Source organism: Microcaecilia unicolor, chromosome 3 (genome assembly GCF_901765095.1).
Source record: "Microcaecilia unicolor chromosome 3, aMicUni1.1, whole genome shotgun sequence".
Classification (NCBI taxonomy): domain Eukaryota; kingdom Metazoa; phylum Chordata; class Amphibia; order Gymnophiona; family Siphonopidae; genus Microcaecilia; species Microcaecilia unicolor.
In genome coordinates this window covers 330,636,898-330,659,824 of record NC_044033.1, presented here as the reverse complement: position 1 = coordinate 330,659,824, position 22,927 = coordinate 330,636,898, and the positions used below count along the sequence as shown (strand labels likewise).

At 41.9% G+C, this 22,927-nt stretch overlaps 1 protein-coding gene across 4 annotated transcripts in view; it reads right to left on the bottom strand.

The window, feature by feature from the left end:
* The window catches only part of SERAC1 (serine active site containing 1), a 125,011-nt gene that overhangs the window by 68,359 nt on the left and 33,725 nt on the right, over positions 1-22,927 (bottom strand). For all 4 annotated transcript variants that reach the window (XM_030198408.1, XM_030198407.1, XM_030198409.1 and 1 more), the window contains 4 exons: positions 13,209-13,342; positions 11,995-12,084; positions 1,641-1,772; positions 173-294 (listed from right to left, as the gene is read on the bottom strand). In XM_030198408.1, the coding sequence (XP_030054268.1) occupies positions 173-294; positions 1,641-1,772; positions 11,995-12,084; positions 13,209-13,342 (478 nt within the window). The remainder of the gene's footprint in view (positions 1-172; positions 295-1,640; positions 1,773-11,994; positions 12,085-13,208; positions 13,343-22,927) is intronic.

The window sequence follows — 22,927 nt, the reverse complement described above, 5'->3', positions numbered from 1 at the left end:
AGTAATAAATACAACTTGATTTCTATTCCATGAACATCAGAGCTGTTTAGCCTTCTGTGTGGCTTCAGTTGATTCCTTTTGCACTTCTTTTGTAAAGTTTTGTCTGTACGCAAGTTAGTAGCAGCTACAACCCCCAGTTAGAATGGGCATACCTTCATATGCCTCTACTTACATCATTTTCTCTGGGCAGTGGAGGTGGTTGAAGAAAAAAACGGAGATCAACGTCCTGGCTGCGAGCCAGACCAATGGCGGTCCTAGAGTCACAGGCTTGAGCCATTGTTCTGTACTGGTAATCTGAAAACATCACAGAGGGGAGCACAGAAAAAGCTTACTAATGTTTGAGAAAACACAGCCTCCCTTTTTTTTTTTAATCTAAATTTTTAAAAAATTCTGAATAGTTTAACATGACTGCTTTCAGCCAACAGTGTCAAAAGATTTTCAGTTTTCATTTCATTTAATGTGGTTTATAGGCTATAACATTTCACAATGTATATAAAAAAGCAGGAGGCATGCAATAGGCAGGCATGTACCTCTGTGACTGACAAACAGGATCCAAAAGGCAGCCTATGAACTGGACTATTGCAACTTTCTGTATATTGGTTTAAATGCTAAACTTTTATATAAACTTCAATTAATCCAGAATACGGCTGTCCAATTGATCTTCCATCTAAAGAAATTCGACAGCATCTCGTCATATTTTGAGAAACTTCACTGGCTTCCTGTTAGAGCACAGATTGTTTTTAAGTCAGTTTGCATAATATTCCACATTTTGTATGGTAATACCTCTGTTATGTTTATTCAAATTTTTTTCCGATCTCTTCTTTCCCTCATCCTCAGATTATGCGATATGCTCCAGTTAAAACTTCCCACAGTTAAAGGTATTCGATTTAAATAACATTTTGATGCTGTGCTCTCTTACTGAGCAATTTTAGCTTGGAATGCTCTTACAAGACAAATTTGTGAGAAACAGAATTATATGTATTTATGAAGAAAACTTAAAAACTTTTTTGTTTGGAAAATTTTTATTATGTTTTCTTAAATAATATAATTTCTCATTAGTTATGAGTCTCTTAATTTGTAAACTGCCTTGAACCTCCAGCTGGGATCTGTGCAGTCTATAAATCGCAGATTAGAATATTCAGCCTGTGGCGGTCAGTGTTTTTGACAAGACCTGACCACTGCAGGGTGAAATGGGCCTAATACCCTATCCTGGTATTAGTGCTGAATATCTGGATCTTTTGTGCCACTACAAATTATCCAGGTATAGCTGATATTTACTACCAGTACTCAAAATAACTATCTGTGCAAGTTAGTACTGCTATTTGTGCAATCCTACTCACCAGCACTCAATATCAGCAGTACCAAGAGAATTTCTGCGACTGCCCCAGTACCATGGTGGTCTGAGCTAATATTCAGAGGCAGCATCTGGTTAAGCACCACTGAATATTATCGGTTCAGCTGGCCAGTGTGATTTAACTAGGCCAGAGCCTCTTTCCTGGTTAAATTTTTGCGTATCAACCCTTTAGCCTCTTATTCGCCCACCCATGTTCCGTGATTCCTGACTTTTAACCACTCCTGGTCAGTGAAGAGTGCGACTGTCTGAGGTTAGTGAAGCTATTCTGTCCCCTGCATTTCCTCACCATGCCAATGATGGGTCTCTGCCATTTCTTCCACCGCCTGTAGCCGCACACTCTTGTCAGCTGACTGTGTTTTCTTCAAGAGGATCCACATGGAAAACTCATGGTCTTCAAGATCTGAACGGCTGAATTGTTCTTAGAAAGAAAGCAAAAAAAAAAAAAAACAGATCTTGTTGGAAAGCAGACGTAGTTGATATAAAATACTGACAATAAGCAAGGTTGCACTATCATGTGAAGAGAAAACTGTATTGAAATTGTGCTATAAGATATTATCGAAGGACACACAGCATAGAAAAAGGTGCATCTTTTTATTCATTACACTTTAACTCTCTGTCCATCAAATTGAGTTCATATCTTTGGCTTGAGCTGCACCGTGCAGGAAAGTGGGGAAGTCTCACGGTTTCAAGTCCACAAGACTTCCCCAACTTCCTGCACAGTGCGGCTCAAGAATATGCAGAGACCAGCCGTGCAGAGGAAGAAAGAGGACTTTGAGGCAGTGCTGAGAAAGAGGAAAAAATCTGGAGCCCAAGCCTTGCTGTTGAGGTAAACATGGGGAGAGAAGTGCAGGGTGAATTAAAAATAAATCGGGGGGGGGGGGGGGGGGGGAGGCACAAGAGAATCCAGGTGAAGGCTGAGGGAGGGGCAATGAAAGAAACTGGTGAAGGGGGCACGAGAGAAAGAAACAAAGAGGGTGAGAGAGATACAGATGATTGTGTTCAATAGGAGAGAGCTAGTAGGAAAGGGTAAGAGAAATGCCCAAAATGCATGTCATGATTAAGAACAATTAAAATTCTTAATCGCTCGATTGGTAGCAACTAACATTTTTAATCACTATCCGGCCCTAATTTTTGCAGGGCCTGATTTTGAAAAAAATGTACCACATTGTGAAAAGGATTTAGTAATTTACTGAGAAGTGACTAAAAGATTCTTATACAATCATTTTACCTGTCATTCTCTTAATATCTATTTGGTAAACTGATTTTCATTCCTTCTATCCTTTCCTATTAAAAATATATTTTTTAAAAAAAGGAAACCTCTTTTTCCACTTGCAGCGTTTCCGACTTTAAAAGTTTCTATATCTCTGAATTCATACTTATTTATTGCCTAACTTTAAATTGCTCTTTTGCATTGTGCTTTCATATTTCTATGACAAAATTGTCTTAAAAGGTGCTTTTAATATCAGAACTGTGTTTTGAACCTTCTGTGCTGGTGAATTATCTAATCCAATCAGGCTGCATTGAATTTGTCAACTAATAGTCTGTGTGTCTTTGGAGGAGAGGCAATTGTATACAGCAGTTTGGTAAAAAGAAAGAACAGAAGACTTCTAAGTGCTTTCAGAGCTCATCTGTGCATTGTAAGACTTGATTTCTATTCTGATTTTACCTGTCATTCTCCTAATATCTATTTGATAAACTGCTGACTTTCCTTCCTTCTATCCTTTCCTATTAAAAAAAAAGATATTAAAATAAAGGAAACCTCTCTTTCCACTTGCAGAGTTTCTGACTTTATAGTCCCTTCCACCCACCCCTATGTTAACTCCCTCTATATAGGAAAAATCAAGAAACAAATGTCTTCAGTACCCCCTAATTGGTCAATCCTACTCATTCATATCCTTTAACATAGTTCACCTTTTCACACTTATGAATCACATCAACATGGCTTTCATTCAATGCAATACATGTTCTGCTTTAATCCTAAGGCAAAACATGGAACAACAACAACAACCATTTCTAAAGCGCTACTAGGGTTACGCAGCGCTGTACAATTCAAACATAGAAGGAGAGTCCCTGCTCAAAGAGCTTACAATCTAAAAGACAAGAGAACAAACTAAAGACAAGTGAACAATCTAGAGGACGAGTGAATAGTTAATCTGATAGGGTGGATAGATTGGGGTATTTTATATTTCTCGAGCGGTTAGGCGCCGAAGGCAGCATTGAAGAGGTGAGTTTTAAGCAGAGATTTGAAGATGGGTAGGGAGGGGGCATGGCATATGGGTAAAGGAAGATTATTCCAGGCATAGGGTGAGGCAAGGCAGAATGAGCGGAGCCTGGAGTTGGCAGTAGTGGAGAAGGGTACTGAGAGAAGGGCTTTGTCCTGTGAGCGGAGGTTGCGGGCGGGAACATAGAGGGAGATGAGGGTGGAGAGGTAGTGAGGAGCCGCAGACTGAGTGCATTTGTAGGTAAGGAGGAGGAGCTTGAATTGTATGCGATATCTGATCGGAAGCCAATGAAGTGATTTAAGGAGAGGGGTGATATGAGTATATCGGTTTTGGCGGAATATAAGACGTGCTTGCCCTCTCTCCAAATACCTGCTATAAAAGATGAGATTAATAACTTCAAGAAGGAATTGGCTACAATTAAGGAAGCATAAAGGATTACTCAATTCCCAGCCAATTTACCACTGCCACAGAGAAAGAAGAAACAGAGGAATAGAAGGGTCAGAGTAGGCTAATGAGCTGATGATCGAAAGCCCCGCGCTGTTCCAAATAGCGCTCTAAAAAGTGCTGGAACAGTACGGGGCTTTACCACCCCTATGATCAGAGAAAATAGCATGCAAATTTAAGCATGCTATTCTCTCTGATCATAGGGTAAAAGTGCGGGAGGATTGTGCCTGAGCATGTGCTCGGGCACAATCCTCCTGCACTTGTTTGACAGGTCTATATCCTCCCACACTTGTTTGACAGGTCTAAGCTGTCAAAAGCCCAGATCTGTCAAATATAGGGGCTTGAGGTCCATGGGACCACCAGACTCCAAGTACCCTCACCCCGAGTCAAGTGACACAAGGGGCTGGAGGTCCAGCAGACCTCCAGTCCCCCCCAGCATCCCCTCAAATAGAGCCCTGGTGGCCGTGAGTCAACCCCACCCCCCGTCCCCCGACACAGGTTCCGGGGGGGGGGGGGGCTGGAAATATGTTGGGTCTTCAGCCCCCCCCCAACCCCCCTAGCATCCCCTCACATGAATGGAGCCCTGGTGGCCCAGTGGGCCATGAGTCAATCCACACCCCATCATACCCCTGGTGGTCTTAGCAGCCCATCCCCACCACCTACCTTTGGTGGAGGGAGGTAGCCTCCCTCCTCTTCCAATGGCACTGCCTTGAAAATGGTGGCGCCCAGCCCTGCCTAGTGCATCCTGGTATGCACTGGGCGGGGCTCTTCCTTTTCTCTTGCACCACCCATCCCAGGGTCAGTATCTCTCTCTCCTTGCCCTCTCCCCACAGTCCAGCATCTCTTTGTCTCTCCACCTCCACACCATCAAGTCTTTTTCCTCTGCTCACACCTTACTATTCCTGCATCTCTTTCCCTCAGTGGCACCAGCATCTCTACACTCTCTTCCCTACTCCTTCATCTGATCTCTTGGTTCTCTCCAACATTTCTCTCCAACCCCACCCCAACCCTGTTATCAGAAACTTTTCTCACCCCCTCCCTCACCATCCATGAATTCAGCATCTTTATATTTCCCGCTCCCCCAGCATAGCAAGCACATCTGCTATTCCCTTCCTCTCCCCCCCCCCCCAGTCTGGCAGTCTTCCAATCATTCAGCACATTGCTGACAGTGTCAGCTATTCAAGCAAACTACCACTGGCTGACTCGAGAACTCTTCTCTGTGCCGTGTCCTGTCTATGCCGGAACAGGAAGTTGCATCAGAATAGGCGGGACACACCTCTGGAGCTGTTTGGCAATGACCTGTTTGAATGACTGACTCGCTGGCAACACACTGAAAGTTGGAGGACTGCCGGGTGGGTGGGGGAGAGGAAGACGAGGAGGAGGAAATAGAGAGGTGGTTCTGGGCCATGCCGCAGGGAGGGGAGGGGAGGAAGAGGGAAAGATACTGAACTGGGGGGGGGGGGGGAGGGAGAGGGCAGGTAGAAGATGCCAGATAAAATTTGGGTAGCACTTATTATTCCATAGTGACGCCTATGTCTGCCATTTGGATGCCTATGTGGCTGACCTCCAATTAGGGATGCAGCAATACTCCTGCCTTTTGAAGGTCAGCAGGCACCACAACCATCAACTTAATTTTGAAGTTGTTGCCAGCACAAATGGGAATGCAGAACTGGTAATGTCATCCCAAAACCACAAAACAGAGAAAACACTGGTGTTCTGTCCAAATGGTAATATGCAAAGTGGCTTCCATTGAGTCCAGAGACATTAAAAAAAATACTCATTGATAGATGGCTACTGTTATTAACCTCAGAGTTCTCATTCAGGTCTTTATTTGGAACTACAAAATCTGGAGGGACTGGGACAACCGCCTCTAATGTAATTGCTTTTCCACTATTGAGTGGATTACTAATGCTTTTTAAAAATATTTATTGCAATTTAGCCAATACACACAAGCATCTGAATCTTGTTACAGAAAAAATTAGCATTAAAGAAATAAGTAATATGAAAGAAAACATTCCACGTTCCAAATAGAACCCAAAAAACATGTTATTAGACCCCAAAAAGACAAGAAGCAGAGTAGAAAACTAAATGGAAACTACCAAAGTAAAATATTATAAGGACTGCCATTGTTTTTAGTGGGAACCAGGCAGATTCTATGAAAAATGTCAGAAAGAGGACAAGCAAACTCTAGGGTGTAAACTTTGTGTATTATTTCAAGGATCCACTGGTTTGAAATTATCTGGGCTCATTGCCAGTAAAACTATCTTAGATGACTACTCACTGGAGGAATCAAAAAATAAAAAAACAACCACGACCCTGGTTTAATGATGAGCTACTATACCTGAAAAAAAATGTGCAGGAAACTCGAGAGGATATTAGACCAAAAACATGACTGCCATAAACAAAACAATATGGAGAAAAGTTATAAGAACATACACATACAACATAAAGAAAGCTAAAGCAGAATATTACAGCACATACGCCAACCCAGAACAGACCAACAAGAAAAAAAATATTCAAACTCATGAACAACCTACTGAAAACTCAAGATGTACTAGCAACAACTGAAACATCACCTACTGCAGATGAGCTCAAACAATAATTTGAACACAAAATAACAAAAACAAGATCAAACCTAAAGAAACCATAAACACCCGTCACAGACTTTTTACAAGAATGTGAAATAAGTGACATCCACACTGTGGCAGACAGAATATGGTCCTCCTTTAAAACATCCAAAGTAAACACAGCAATGACATTACTGACAAAATATGCACATGCACACTGCCTGCTAGACAAATGCCCCAATTACATGATGAAAGACCCACCAATGCCTCACAAAACACATCAAATACATGTTTTCAAAAGGATAATTCCCAATAGACAAAAGATGAAATCGTACTCACCCCAATACCCCAAAACAGATTTAGCAATATCAGCGACACCACAAACTACATGACACAATTCTCAATCCTTCACAACTCCCAATCAGGTTTCAGACCACAACACAGTCACTGAGATGGTCATAAACACCATGATAACAAAGTTCAAAAGTCTAATATGCCAAGGACAGAATATATTATTACTACAATTCAATATGCAAGTGCGTTCGACCTAGTAGACCACTCAACACTAACGGCCCTACTCGACAACATGGGAATATGTGGAGAAGTGGCAGCATGGTTCAACAGATTCCTAAGGTTCAGATCCTACATCGTACAGATGTCAAACCAGATATCAGCTTCTTGGATCCTGGAATGTGGGGTACCACAGGGATCTCCAATATCACCAATACTGTTCAAAGTAATGATGGCACCACTCGGGAAAAACACTGGAAGCAATAGGCTTCGATCCATTCATATACGCAGATGATGTCACCATATACATACCTTTTAACAACAGTATCACAGACATATTGGACAAAGTCAAAACAGGCCTGGACCTTAATGGAAGACTGGGTAACAACATTCAAACTCAAACTAAACTGATACAAAACCAAATTCCTAGTTCTATCCAGCCCGTACAACCCCACAGATCACCAAAATTTCACAATCAACAATGAAATATACCAAATCGAATCACAACTGAAAATACTAGGAATTTTCTAGACAAACATCTATCATAGGATAATCAAATATCAGAAACAACATCAAAATGTTTCAGAACACTATGGAAACTGAGAAGGATAAGAGACTACTTCCCCAGACAATCATTCCAGATAATGGTACAACCGATGATATTATCACAACTAGACAACTGCAATGCAGGATATGTGGGGTGTAAAAATCACTACAAACCAACCAAAACACAGCAGCAAGACATATTCAAAAAGTCAAAATACAAAAGAGCGACCCCACTACTCAAAACACTACACTGGCTGCCAATCAAAGAAAGACTACTCTTCAAAGCTAGTACCCTCATTTTCAAGATACTAACTGGAATAGCACCTGCATACATGCAAGATATGATCGAACTCTCTCTAAGTAATACAAGCCCAGAACCAGAAGCTATCTGCTATTCCACCTACCCAGAAACATACAAAACCATCTAAACAGCAGGTTTCAGCTTCCTGGGACCCAAATGGTGGAACTCAATTTCAAAAACCAGAAGAAGTATCACTATCTTCAGTTCAGAAAAGAACTGAAAAAAAAACCTCTTAAAAAAATTCTACAACCAATCACATAAGCTACAAATGACCTCTAAGTCACAACTGTAAAACACTACTGCAATTTTATTGTACACTGTAAGCCACTTTGAACCAAAACTTGTTTTTGGATACCATATAAATTAAAAATAAATAAATAAATAAAAACAATAGACTGCCAAGGCTTCATTGTGCCTCTCGAGCAGTCCTGGAACTTCCGGCATCAAGTTCCTGCACGATTCTGTAGCTGTTCTGAAAGGGCTGCCTCTTGTACAGAGACTTATTTCACTGTAAACTGATCACTCTTTCTGGGTAATACTTCCCAGCTTCCCTGAAATGACTTCTCACCAGTAGAAAATGATTTAAGGCCTTGTGTCAGTACTTAGAGAGCCTAGACACTATAGACTCCCCAAAAGTCCTTCACAGGCTTGTCCAAAGGGAGCTTGCGAAGATGGGACTGAGACCAAATCAGACAACCAGCTTCTGAGCCACGGAAAATGGCATGCGAACACCAATAGAGCCATACTCATAGCTGAAGCCTAAATTAGGTCATACAAGGTATCTTGCCCGGAAGGTCATGCCCATCATGAGCAGGATCACCTGCAAACCCTTCCAAAAATCCCACCAGGGAGTTCTTGCATAACTGCTCTGCCCGCCAAAGCAGACATGGGCAACAGTACTCACAGAGCGCTATCTGCAGGGCAAGTGTCACCACCTCAAAAGATTGTTTCAGTAGCACTTCCATCCAACTGTCTTCCACATCTATCAGGGCAGCACCTTCTTCAACAGGGACGATTATCTTATCAGTCACTAGCAACACCACTACATCTACATTCAGAAGATGCAGCTTCTCTCTCCCCTCCACTGGCTTTCGGTAGAGCCTAGCCATCAACCTAGCAATCCAGAGTCCAACATTCAGGTTATCGCACTCTGCTGTGATCATCTTTCTGATCCCCCTATGCATAGGGAATCCCTTGGCTGGTTTCTTAATTCTTTCCAGAAGTGGATCCTCTGAGACTTTGTGCTCTCTGCTAGCTGTTCCTCTGAAATCTTCAGCGCCATAACAGATACCAAGAAGGGCACCTCGTCTCTATGAAAGATATGAACCACTATTGCATCCTCTCCAGGAAGTATCTCTGCTCCAGGAGCTCCTTTATTAAATTCATCTGGGGCTCAGATGGACCTTGCAAAATGTCCAAGAACTCTATTGACTCATGTGAACATAATACCTCCAAGTCACCCTCAGATGAGAACCTAGGACTCTTAGCCACTGAAGGGCCCAAGTCTTCTGAACCTACTGGCTCTCCTGCTCTCAAGCCCTTCCTCAGATAGAAGGCCTCGTGAATCAGCAGGAAAAACTCTGGAGTGAAGTCCATATCTGCCATTTGACACAGCTCCTTGTTACTGGCCAGGTCCAGGGTGCCTTGTATCTCAATGGGGCTTAGCGCTAGAGTCCTTTCCCCCAACTAGATTCCATTCTTGCTGCATTCAAAACGGCAGCATCTCCCACTATCTCAGTGCTTCTCCTCATGCTGGAGTCCTGAATTGCCTCGTGCTGCAATGCAGCCCCTTGTTGCCTGCCAGGCTGATCTCAGGAGCTGTGCTGGCATGCTGCTCCTCACAAAGACAGCATCAGCTGCCGGACAAGAACATGGAGTGGTGGCTGATGCACGCTGCACAGCAGTGAACACACTTGCTTTGTTATGTAGTGAACCGTGCAGTTTGGATCAGCAGTGACTGTTAACTGGTGCAGTTGACAGCACTCCCTGCAGGATTCTAAAACCCACTCCACCCCTCCCCACTGCCCCTATTGTTTCACTGTACTGCTTACAGCTGCTGTAGCTGCACAAGGCTTTTAAAAATCCGTTGCTTCCTGCCCAGTTAAGCACTCTAGGGCCCCCTCCCAAACGTAGGGGAAGAGGACTGAGGCAAAAAGCAACAAAATCAGAAAATTTTTCTGGGGAGTGGGAGGAGGAATCCAGGGCCAACTGGGTTTAGCAACTCTGGTCTCTGTGGAGTGGATCCAGCTGGTCCTAACTTTTTTTTTTTTTATATAACTCAGAAGACTGCTGAACAAAATTATTGGATCTGCTTCCCCCAAAAGATTACCAAACTAGATCCAGACTGCACAGGTTACCTCACCTGCCCCTGCAGAAAACTCAGAAATACTGGCTAGCTGTGGACTGAACAGGACCCTTTACAGGATGATGTCATCAAGTCAGTTGTTCTCAGTCTCCACCTGAAAGGTGAGCATATACCTAAGCATCTAGGCTGGTCCGGAGGTACGATGAGGAAAGGGGCATTATCAGAAGTATGCTACAAAAATAGTCCCTGGTGACATTGTGGAGGGTTTATTGGGAAAGGTTTGGTTTTGCAAGCGATACCAAATGTGTAAGAGGTGTGAAAAATAGAAGGAGGGATCTGTGAAGAATAAGGAATAATCTAGAATTTGGCAGCTAAGATTAAACATTTAGAGGGAAAGTTATCAATGCAGGTTATCATTAAAACATGTTATTTTACCACAGGTCCCATTTTATGAACAGAGACCTAGTTACACATAACAGGGATTAACAGTAAAATAACATCTTAACGGTAGCCCACTTTGATGAGTCCCCCCCCCCCATTGCTAAAAAAATGCATAGTCATGCACTTAGGCTGGAATAAACCCTGGGGGCAGTACAGTATAGGGAGGGGGAAATTCTATGCATGAAACAAGAACAGGATCTGAGGGTAAATAGCCAACTGGAAAAAGAAGATATTGCTACTGTATAGATCTCTGGCGAGGCATTTGGAGTGCTATGAACAATTCTGGAGAACACACATTCAAAAATAAAGGGCCGTCTTTACTAAGGTGCACTAGCATTTTTAGCTCATGCTACAATTATTGCCCACTAAACACTAGAGTTGCCCATATGTTCCTATGGGCAACTTATTGTTTTGCACATGCTAACCATTAGCGTGCACTAAGAACACTAACGAATCCTTAGTAAACAGGGCCCAAAATAAAATAAAAACTGTATGGAGCCAGTCTAGAAGGACAGCTACTAAAATGGTAAATAGTGTTTGTATAAAGCATACGGGGACAGACTTAAAGATCTAGATAGTTATACTCTTCAATCTGTTCAAAATTCTGCTTGAGCGGGGGTATAAATACTACAAATAAATAAATAAAGACTCCAGAGGATATAGATGTGACAGACAAATTCATATAAGGCAGACCTTTTTCAATCAGAGGGGCTCTAGAATAAGGTGTCACAGGAGAAAGTAAAAGGGGATACTCAGTAGTAATCTAATGAAATATTTCCAGAAAGGGTAGTAGTAGTGTGGAATAGCCTTCCAGTGGAAGCGTTGGAGACAGAGACAAAATCTGAATTCCAGAAAGCTTGGGACCAGCACCGAGGACCACTGAGGTACAAGAAGGGACAGCAGAAGCTAGGCTATTAGTCTGGATGGGCAGACTGGATAGGCCATATAGTCTACTTCTGCTATCATGTTCTGTGTTTACTTAGTAGAGTTCTATTAATATTTAAACAAAAATCAAACAGATAATAAAATAATAAAAAAAATAAAACAAAACATATAAAAATAGTACCATACAACAAGAAACCTCTGAAAAATCTGACTAGAAATGGAATAGGCAACAGCATTAAGATCAAATATTCACAACCACAGCACAATAAATTATCCACTCACAATAGCTTTAATAGTATTTATGTTTATAGCTCATACTGTAGCCACCTAGAGCAGTTTTGGATACTTGTGTCACATAAATAGCAAGTAAATATAAAAGATGGATTTTGGTGATGATATTGTGTACTGAACATACACACCATCAAATGGTATCTGGAAAACCTTGGCTGAAACTTCTATAGCCGTCCTCACTGCTCGGTGCAAATGTTTTCTTGCCTTGTTTATGATTCCTGTATGAATAGAAGATATGCTTATAAGGAACAATTAGAAAGACAACACCAGGCCAGCCCTGGCTCAGATCCTCCACTCCCTGCATCAGCCAAGGCTAGGGATGCATAGTCATTGTGCAATGGTAACATCTTATGGCTGGGTTTAGAGTCTATGGCCGAATGGATCTAAAAGGAGCCCTCTTGAGGACTGCCACTGCAATGACTAGACTAAGTAAGGGGGGAGGGCATATAAAATAAGTTACAAGAAATCCTGAGGTAGTTGAGAGTAAAGATTCTGGTTCTGATTTACTTATACTTAAAGTAAACTGCTAAGACTTAAAAAAAGAAGTCAGCAGTCTAGCCTGTACCTAATTAGGGAAGGAACAAATAAGCAATGTCAGAGTCCCTTGTTACCTCCTCCCTCGATGTGGGTACTGCACTGAGAATGCTTTAACCCAGTGCTGTTGTTTTCAGGTTTACCTTTCTCAGAAGCTGCTCTTTCCATCAGAGATGGTGAGAAGGAATGGATCCTCAGGAGCTTAGCCGAGATTGGGTGGCAGAGCTGGTGGGAGGCGGGGCTGGTGGTTAGGAGGCGGGGATAGTGCTGGGCAGACTTATATGGTCTGTGCCAGAGCCGGTGGTGGGAGGCGGGACTGGTGGTTGGGAGGCGGGGATAATGCTGGGCAGACTTATACGGTCTGTGCACTGAACAGGACAGGTACAAATCAAGGTAGGGTATACACAAAAAGTAGCACATATGAGTTTATCTTGTTGGGCAGACTGGATGGACCGTGCAGGTCTTTTTCTGCTGTCATCTACTATGTTACTATGTAACTCTGGTCCTCCAGTGCCACAGAGTTCTGGTTTTCAGAATTTCACAACAGATATTTAGGATTTGTTTAGGCATATGTCTGCTCCAAAAAGTTAATTTGCATAGTGTGTCTATTCTGAAAAGCAGACCCAGCTGTGGCATGTAAAGGACTGGAATTCAGCATCACTGCTCTGTGTGGTATTCTTACAGCTGTTGCTGACCTGAGAAGCTGCTCCTGAGCATTGCCCCTGCCTGGTACAGCAGAGTACAATGCTAACCACTTTACCACCCTTCACCTCTGCTTACCTCCATTTCTTCTGACATGTTAACTTACCCAAGTGCTCATTCTCTGCAAAAACCGCACGCACATATATGTAGGACTTCAGCTTCTCTTGTTGAACTGCTCGCTTATCAAGGGCCAGCGATTTCTTTAGGCTCAAAACTTCATATGTAACAAATACACAGCCCCTAAGGCAGGGACCATATAATTAGTGCATAACTATCTTGTGTTTTAAAGAAGCACGATAAGCCAAAAGCTCATTCTGATTTCATTTTGGCAAAGAAATACATATATAGTACACATCTTATGAAGCCTCCCCTACTATTATAATCTTAAATTAAGCTCCACAGTGCTGATCTTTATTAGAAGACCTAATACTCATACCTGTAAAATAGACACACAACACCAACAGCTGAAAAGAGGATGCAAGGAAAACAATGTTAGAAACAGCATGATTAAAGTTCTACCATTGTTCTGGGAACACTTCCAGTCCCATTTCTTTCCATATGGTAAATTGTGTATAAGCAGAAGACTATCTACTCAAAACTTACCTGCTCAATGGGAAGGATAATTTATACCATGAAAACTCCCATCAGATAAATATTTTAAAATACTGCCCTCCAATTCTTATAACTGTAGTAATTATGAGTCAGACTGGCCTGACCCGGTGGACTCGGATAGCTTCTTCCTCAACTGGGATAACCGATGCAGAAGTACCCTAGACGCCATAGTGCCACTCAAAGTGTGTTCAATAAAAAGGAAAGTAGCTGCCCGGTGGTTTAACGATGACCTTAGAAGGCTCAAAACCAACAATAGAAGACTTGAAAGGGCCTGGAGAAAGCACCAGGATTGCCAACATCTCATTGCATGGAAGCAGTCTCACCGAAAATACAACTATGCAATTAGGCAGGCAAAAAAACACTACTTTAAAACCATGACTGGCCCGGACTACAACGATGCCAAGAAGCTCTACTTCTTTGTAAACAAACTAATGGACACCACAGTGATTACCACCAACAGGAGAAGGCATCCCACCGGCTGCAGATTTAGCCAAAACGTTTCAAGACAAACTCATCAAGCTACAGAGCTCCCTTCTGCTGAACAATTCCAGCATTAGTGATTTTATTAGTGCCTTGGATCCGGGGCCTGAAGAACAGCCAGCAGACTGTTTGCTCTCAAGCTTTTCACCTCTTTCCGTTGATTCCGTCAAGCTGGAGCCTCGCAGATTTGTCAAGAAGTACTGCAGGTTGGATGTGTGCCCCAATTATTTACTCCAGTGTGCCCCTGCCTGTTTCCTAGATGACTTGACACTGCATCTCAACTACATGCTTGGTAAATGGCAAGTTCCCTGTAAGCTATGGTAACATCTTACTTACCCCAGTACCCAAAGATGCCAAGAAAAAGAGTAGTGATCTGTCCAACTACCGACCAATACCATCTATTCCCCTTTTCGTGAAACTCATGGAGAGCTTGGTGAATAAACAACTTAGTGAGCACTTGGACAAGTTTAATATTCTGCAAATCTCGCAATCGGGATTTCGACCGCTCCACAGTACTGAGACCGTGCTTGTCACTCTCTTATCCAACTTTAAGAGGGAAATAGCTGTAGGGAAGAGTATTCTGCTCCTGCAGTTCGACATGTCAAGTGCCTTTGACATGGTGCACCATGGCATCCTGTTGTGGCTCCTAGACTACTTTGGTGCCAGTGGAAACGTACTAGCCTAGCTGAGAGGCTTTCTAACATCAAGAACCTACCAAGTAAACACCAACTCTAACTTATCATCTCACTGGAAAGCAGACTGGAGTGCCACAGGGTTCCCCACTATCACCAACCCTCTTCAACATGATGCTGATTCCTTTGGCAGCAGCTCTTTCCAAACTGGGTCTTAACCCATTTATCTATGCTGATGATATCACTATCTTCATCCCTTTTGAGAAAGATCTAAACGAAATAACCAGTAAGATCCGGCAAGGCTTCAACACCATGCTCGATTGGGCCAACTCATTTCGATTCAAATTCAACGCCGAGAAAACACACTGTTTGATTCTCTCCTCTCCCTACAACAAACTCAGACCTCCTACATTAATTACTCCTGAGCTCGTCCTGCCAATCTTGGAGTCCTTAAAAATCTCAGGAGTCATAATTGATAGATCCTTGACACTGGAACAGCAAGTGAACTCTACAGTCAAGCAAATGTTCTTCTCGCTCTGGAAACTTAAGCGTATCCAGCCTTATTTCCCTAGAGAAGCATTCCGCAACCTAGTCCAGTCTCTAGTTATAAGCCGTCTCGATTACTGCAACAGTATCTACGGGGGAAGCACAAGTATGCTCCTAAAAAAATTGCAAACTGCTCAGAACACAGCAGCCCGACTCATCTTCGGTAAATTGAGATTTGATAGTTCGAGACCACTGCGTGAGATGCTGCACTGGCTTCCTGTGAAGGACCGCATCGCTTTCAAAATCTGTGCATTGGTACACAAAATCATCTATGGAGAAGCCCCTGCTTATATGGACACTCTTATTAACTTGCCGCCCTGGAACTCCCACAAGTCAACTCGTTCGTACCTCATTCTCCACTACCCAGCTTTTAGTGGCCTTAAATATAAGACCGTCTATGCTTCTTCTTTCTCTTATCTCAGCACTCAATTGTGGAATGGGCTGCCTCAGGTGGTCAAATTCACATCTGATCACCCGACCTTCAAGAAGTGACTCAAGACCTTCCTTTTTGGTACAGCATACGCAGTGAGCCCGCCTGGCGCCACATCCTTCTGAACCACGGCTATCCTAGTGACAAATGCTACCTTCTCCTCTCTCCCTTTCCCTTCTATGTTATTTCTCTTTCCCTTTCACAACTCTGAATATTGTGTTTTGAATTATTTGCTTAATAGTACTGTATGCCACATTAAGCCTGCCTCTGGGTGGGAATATTGTGGGATATAAATGCCATACATAAATAAATAAATAAAAATAATCACAACTAAGAACTCGTCAACCTCAGAGCCAAACAGCCCTTGACGTCTATCGTCAGTGGTGGGGACTGCTCGGAGCACTATATTTATTTATTTTTTAAATCTAAACTTTATTAAACAAATGTTTATACTTTACATAAAACATAAAATACTCCCCCTTCCAATCAACTCCCTCCCCCCTGGAGTACAGTGGGGAAATAACATTGGGAGTGCAATACCCAAGTTATCAGCAGAGATATCTAACATAAACAAAATTCTTATACTTCAAAAAAGACTCTGTAAAAGCTCGAGTAATAATTATTATGAAACTTAACACATCCCTTCTGAAAGCAAAATGTTCCATTTGAGAAGTGGCATTCGTCTGGTACCCATGCAGGATAGGAATCCCATTTCTTCTTAAAGGCAGCCAGTTGGTCATGATGTATCGCAGTCAATTTCCTAAGGTAGTAGGCTTGCTACAGTCTTGGTTTGATTTGATCCATAGATGGAAGAACTGCAGTAGTCCAAAGTTCTGCCACTGCCTCTACTTGAGTGAGTTTCAACTGTAGCCACTCCCTCACTGGCGAGGAACATAAGTGGCAGATTTGTATATAAATATAAAACTCCATAGGAGGGAAGAGCATATACAGATTGCAATTGCTGAAAAGATTTCAATACTTCCCCTTCATATAAATCCCCTAACATATGGATCCCTTTCCGCTCCCATGAACGTAAGAGTGGCTTCCCAATGTGTTGCATACATCATAAGTGAAGATAATGAGGAAACATATGATATCTGCTTGTGTCCCAGTATCCACCACTGTACTTTTACAATTAAAAATCTAAAATGTCTCAGGTAGGGTGACACCCCACTTAATTGTAGCTTGTTATGTTTAGGTTCCTAAACTAAATTTGCCCACTGATTAAGGTATAATATACTTTTTTGTATAAATACCCAGGCTTTCAGGACAAGGTCATACTAGTCAACCAGAACCTTCAATTGTGCAGCTAAACAATAATTCAGAAGATCATGGACCCCCAATCCCCCCCCCTCATTCCTCTTCCTAGTTGTCTAAATATTTTAGGGGCCATCTTTTCCAGATGTACTCAAAAGTTTTTTTCTGGAGAGACCTCAATTGTGATCCAGGTATACCTACTGGCAGTGTCTGACAGATACAATATCCTTTTGCATACTGCTACCCAGGAATGATGGAGCCTGTGCCAGTGATCCAGAGCAGATGAGAACTCTGGAATCAGCCTGCCATAATTGTTTATAGATGAAAGCCAGATCTGCTGGAATTTTTACTGGTATTGGATATCATTATTTCCCCGCCAAAAGGCAATTCATGTTTAAGACCTGCTACTGTACTTCAATCCAAATTAATATTGAGCAGTTCAGATTTTGATGCATTCGTTGTAAAACCTGAAAGGGAGCCATACACCTGGAACTCCTGAAGAATATGAGGTAGAGAGGAGCTAGGGTCACCCATTGTTAGTAAAATATCGTCTGCAAATAAGAATATTTTAAACTCCTCATTCGCTATTCTAATCCCCTGTATAAGCCGATTCTTACAGACTGTTACCCCCAACGAATCTATTACTAAAGCGAACAAAAGTGGGGACAACGGGCATCCTTGTTGAGTGCCCCTATGTAGCCCAAATACATTACAGTAATCCCCATTCACCCAGAATCTTGCTGTAGGTGATGAATAAAGGGCTGATATCCAAACTTCTAAAATTAGGACCAAGACCAAAATGACACAGGGTTTGCAACATAAAACCCCACTCTACCATATCAAATGTTTTATTGGCACAAATAGCCTTCCTCACTATTGATATGTTAGGCTTTTTTGCAAACCAAATTAAATCAAGGGTGCGTCACATGTTGTCTCTCGTGGTTTTGAGTGGTATAAAACCTGCCTGAACTTCCCCAACTAAGTATCCCATCACTCTATTCAATTTATTTGCCAAGACCTTGGCTAAGATGTTTAAATCTAGATTCAACAGAGATATAGGACGGTAAGATCCACAAGCAGTAGGATTCCCCCCCCCCCCCCCCCCCCGTTTACATAACACAGTCACTCCTGCTTCTAACCTTCCACCTTGAAGGACGGTATTAACTGAAGTTTTCAATTCTAGAGCCAGATACCCTGCTAGCCTTTTACAAAATTTAGCTGAAAATCCATCTAGCATGGGCAATTTAGCAGATCTTAAAGTAGATATAATAGCGTCCTTAACCTCTTTCAACTGAATCTGCCAGTCAAGAATCTTAGTTTGTTCAGTCAATTTTGGGAGACAGAACACTTCCAGATAGCGAGAGTTCCCCACTGGATCACTCACAAACTCAGGTACGTAGCAACTGGTAGAATTGTTGAAAACACTGCCGAAGTTTAGGGGGATCAGTAATAGAATTTCCCTGTAATTTTTTAGCCTTTAATTGCTGTGCCAGAAGTTTACTAGCTTTGTTGCTTTCCTCAAAATACACTCTTTGAGCAAGTTGCATCTCATATTGAATTTTATCTACTCACAAGGCTTGCAAATGTTCTCTAAGAGCTGCCAACAGCACCCTTAATCTATCCGAGGGTTTGCTAAAATATTGCTGTTCACGGTGCGCTACCTTTTGCCTCAACTGCTGATCCTTTTGCTTTTTCAACCATGAGGCCCATTAAATAAGATGTCCTCTGACATAGGCCTTAAAGCTATCCCACACTGTCTCCATAGAGATATCTTGAGGATTACTGTGTATAAAGTATTCCTGGATTACTTTGTGGAGGCCTACCATAACTTCCTCATTGTCTAGCAAACTCTCATTCAATTTCCAAAACTGAAGAGGTTTATCCCTAGAGCCAAAGGAGATTGCAACCCTCACAGGCGCATGGCCAGACCAATTTAGTTTCTATCTCTGCCTTCTGGACTTCTGGCACAAGCTGTTTATCTAAAAATAGTCTATTCCTGAATATGAATCATGAACAGGGGAATAAAATGTAAAGTGAATCTTATGTGGATATAGGTGTCAATGTGTCTACAAGGCCTCCATGGTTCACAAAAGTTTTCAATGTACCCCTGCCCTGCAGATGATATTTTGCTTTGCTCATGTTATTTAGCAAAGGAAACAAGGTAACATTAAAATCGCCTCCAATGATCCAATGACTCACCTTCATACTTAATAACTTTTCTTACAACTCAGCACAAAACACTTTCTGGAAGTCATTTGGAGGAAATACTGAAGCAATATTATATAGTGACCCAGCAAAGTATACATGCAAAGCTACAAACCTCCCTTCAGGGTCAGAGACTTGCTCTGGTATGGTAGCTTGAATTCTCCCTGAAGAGAGTATACCAACCCCTGCTACTTTTTTGAGGGGTGGGAAGCAAACCTACATGTTGGGAACTCTTGAGCACAATAAGAGCTGACTCCTCCTCCTCCTAAAATGTGTCTCTTGAATTAAACAGAAAACAACAAGGCAAGCAGTCCACAATAACCAAGATGGAAAACAAAAGATAAAGACTATTTTTCTAAAAAGATCTGTTTATTAATTCTTAAAAACTCCGACATGGACATATTTCGTCAGATGGTTGCGTCAGGGGCAAGAAATACCAGCTGGTGTAAAAGGTTCCACCAACACTAATAAAAACAGTTCCTTAGCCTGGGTTCATTTGGAAAAGTGCACAATAAGTGCCAATTCCTCCTCCTAAAATGTGTCTCTTGAATTAAACATACAGTAGTGTTTAACCTAATGGCTTCTTGAATAAGACACTTCCGCTTAAAGGGAGAATTCAAACACTTTGCATTGATAGTAACTACATTACTATTGGGCATAAGTCATATAGTTATTGGCATGAGCAGACCAAGTGCTGGGCACATAGGTAATGACACTACACCATAAAGAAAACTTTCCAAACATTCTCATTGTATCCCCCCCCATCCCCACAAACCCTGAACCTTCCACCCACCCAGTCCCCAATCTCGCCTTAAGCTAAGCCCGGACTCCAATCCAAATGTGTTGAAGAGGCAGGCAGGACCTCAAGACCCAAGCAGAATTCATAAATATGTTAGACAGTCATACACATAATACATGAACATGTTAATAACAGATGAACTGTTTTTAATAGACTCCTCTAAACAGAGAGCAGTCTCATATTAAATAACCTATATATCATATCTATGTCAGGGGGTTAGAAAACCAATGCACAGAATTGCAAGTGAAAAATCAGATGAAAATAACACCAGCTCCTTATAAAAGCATGATTATTTGCTCTTAATAAAAAAAAAAAGTCAAATGAGCAAAATCAGAGAGAAATGGGAATTATCATTTTACAACACGCTGATCTCTGCCAGGCCTCTTCTGGGTAGATAGGAGTCTGCCTCTGCCAGATGGAACACGCTGCCATTTTGGTGGTGTGAATGGTTTAAGTTGTTGATTCGATGACATGTTCTCTGCATCCCTCCAACCAAGAGACTGACGCATGAAGAGCAGCCTCTTTGCAGTTCACAATAAATAGCAATCCAAAAGGAAAAGTCCAATAGTATCTCACTTGTTCAGTTCTAAATTTAGCGGTAATCTCTCTCAGTTCACTGTGGCAGCAACATGCAATCAGGGTTACATCCACAAAAATAGCTATGTCACAGGTGTCCCAAGCTTTTCCTTCTTTGCATCTGAAAATATCACTTCCTTTAAGGCATAACAGACCACAATATCCTTTGCAAGGTTATTGCACGCAATTCCCAAGGCTCTGTGGGCCCTTTTGATTTTAATATACCTTGTGGAGATATCTCAGCTTGATCTGAGCAAATAGATGGGAAATAAGAGTCTCTGCATAACAGACTTACAATCTTGTAACACAGGACTGTCAGGGATGCCCCAAATTCTTAAATTATTCCTTCTGCTCCTGTTTTCCAAGTCTTCGATTTTGTCAAAGAGCTCTTGCTGTGCTTATTCACAAAACTATTTCTCAAGTGAGGTGATTTGCTTCACTTGTTCTTCGATATGTTGTTCCACCTCCTCTATGCGGTTCCCTAGCTCCACAATATTGGATCTTAGATCCATTTCCCAGGGATGCCAGATCTGCTTCAGATGCCACAATTTCAGATTTGATTTATTTCAGCCAATTTTTAATCTCCTCCTTATATGAGGAAACATCATCTCTGCCCTTTACTAGATGACCTGCCAGTGCTTCCAGCAACCATATTTTCTGCATCATGGCACATCTGGCTGCTCCCTAACAAAAACATAATAGTCATAATAGGTCAGACCAATGGTCCATCTAGCCCAGTATCGTGCTTCCAGCAGTGGCTAATCCAGGTCACAAGTACCTGGCAGAAACCCTATTAGTAGTAACATTTCATGCTACCAATCCTGGGGTAAGCAGTGGCTTCCCCCAAGCCCCTCTCAATAACACACCATGGACTTTTCCTTCAGGAACTTGTCCAAACCTTTTTTTAAATCAAGATAAGCTAACCACCTGTCACGAAACGCCTAGCCAGCTGCCTGGGGCTACCCTGCGGCCACTTAGTGGGTCTATCCCCAGCACAGCTCAGGTCCACCTGCCGCTTGTGCTCTACAGTAGCACCCTCTTCCCACTGACTGGGTCACAACCACCTCTGGGCATGTCTCCTGCTCAAATTATCCCCAGTGATTCCTAGGTTACTGGGACCACACTCCCAGTGGTCCCACAGTTCCTAGAAAGCACCTACAGACCCAACACATAAACCACCAGGATTCTTAGTCCAGACAAGAAGAGGCAATATACTAAAAATGTTTATCGTCATGAAAAATTAGAACAGAAAAGATGCAAACAGTAATAAGTAAATGAATATGGATCAATTATAAAACTAACTAAACATTTGTTTACTATTCAAATAGTACCTTTGGAGATCAGGACATATAGCTGCTCACAGGTTATCAAATATAACTGATCACAGGACCTCAGCAAAGGGATCCTTCTCTCTTTTCTCCCTGGCCAAGACTAAGGCAAAGCAAGTACATCCTAGATGAATTGAGCTCCTGGGCCAATCAGAGCCTAGAACAACAAGTTTTTAAAAGTATACTGCATCTTACTTGCTATGTGTGTCAGACTAAAGAAAAAAACAAACAAACAAACAAACAAACAAACAAACAAACAGGCATTACTCTGTAACAGCTTACCATTACAACAATTTATAGGCTTAAAAACACACTGTTTCGTTACAGATACTGTTTAGCTTTTTCAATTATCCAGCATGCATCAGTGATGTCTCTTGTTCCTCTGCCTTTCCTGAAACATGTTGTACTTCTGGAAGCTCTCTTTCCATATAAGGCTCTAGTCTTCATTGAATAATCTTCAGCATGATCTTGTTGGCATGTGGCACAAAGGAAATTGTCCAACAGATCATTTTTCTATGTCTCTTTTTTTTTTTTTTTTTGGGGGGGGGGGGGATTGATATGTAGACTGATCTTTTCAAGTTAGTTGGCCATTATGCTAACTGACAGGTTTCATGACAAAGTTTGGTGAGCACCTTAACAGACTTATTTCATATAGCTTGTAGTAGTTCTATTGCAATCCTATCACTTCCTTTCAGCAGTGATCTTAGGACTGATCTGACTTATTCTAAAATCGAAGGTTCTTACATGTACACAGTGTCCTTTTTTGTTCATTACTGTCTTTTTTTTGTACAGGTCTTCTGTGCATTTCTTCAATCTTTCTTTTTGATGCGTGTTAGTACCTGTCCATTGGTATCCTTTAACAAACCTAATCTTGATTAGAATTTTTTTTTCTCCTAGTTTATTGCCTCTTCAATTTCTTTATGAATGATGCTATAGCATCAGTCTTTGTCTCTTCCAATT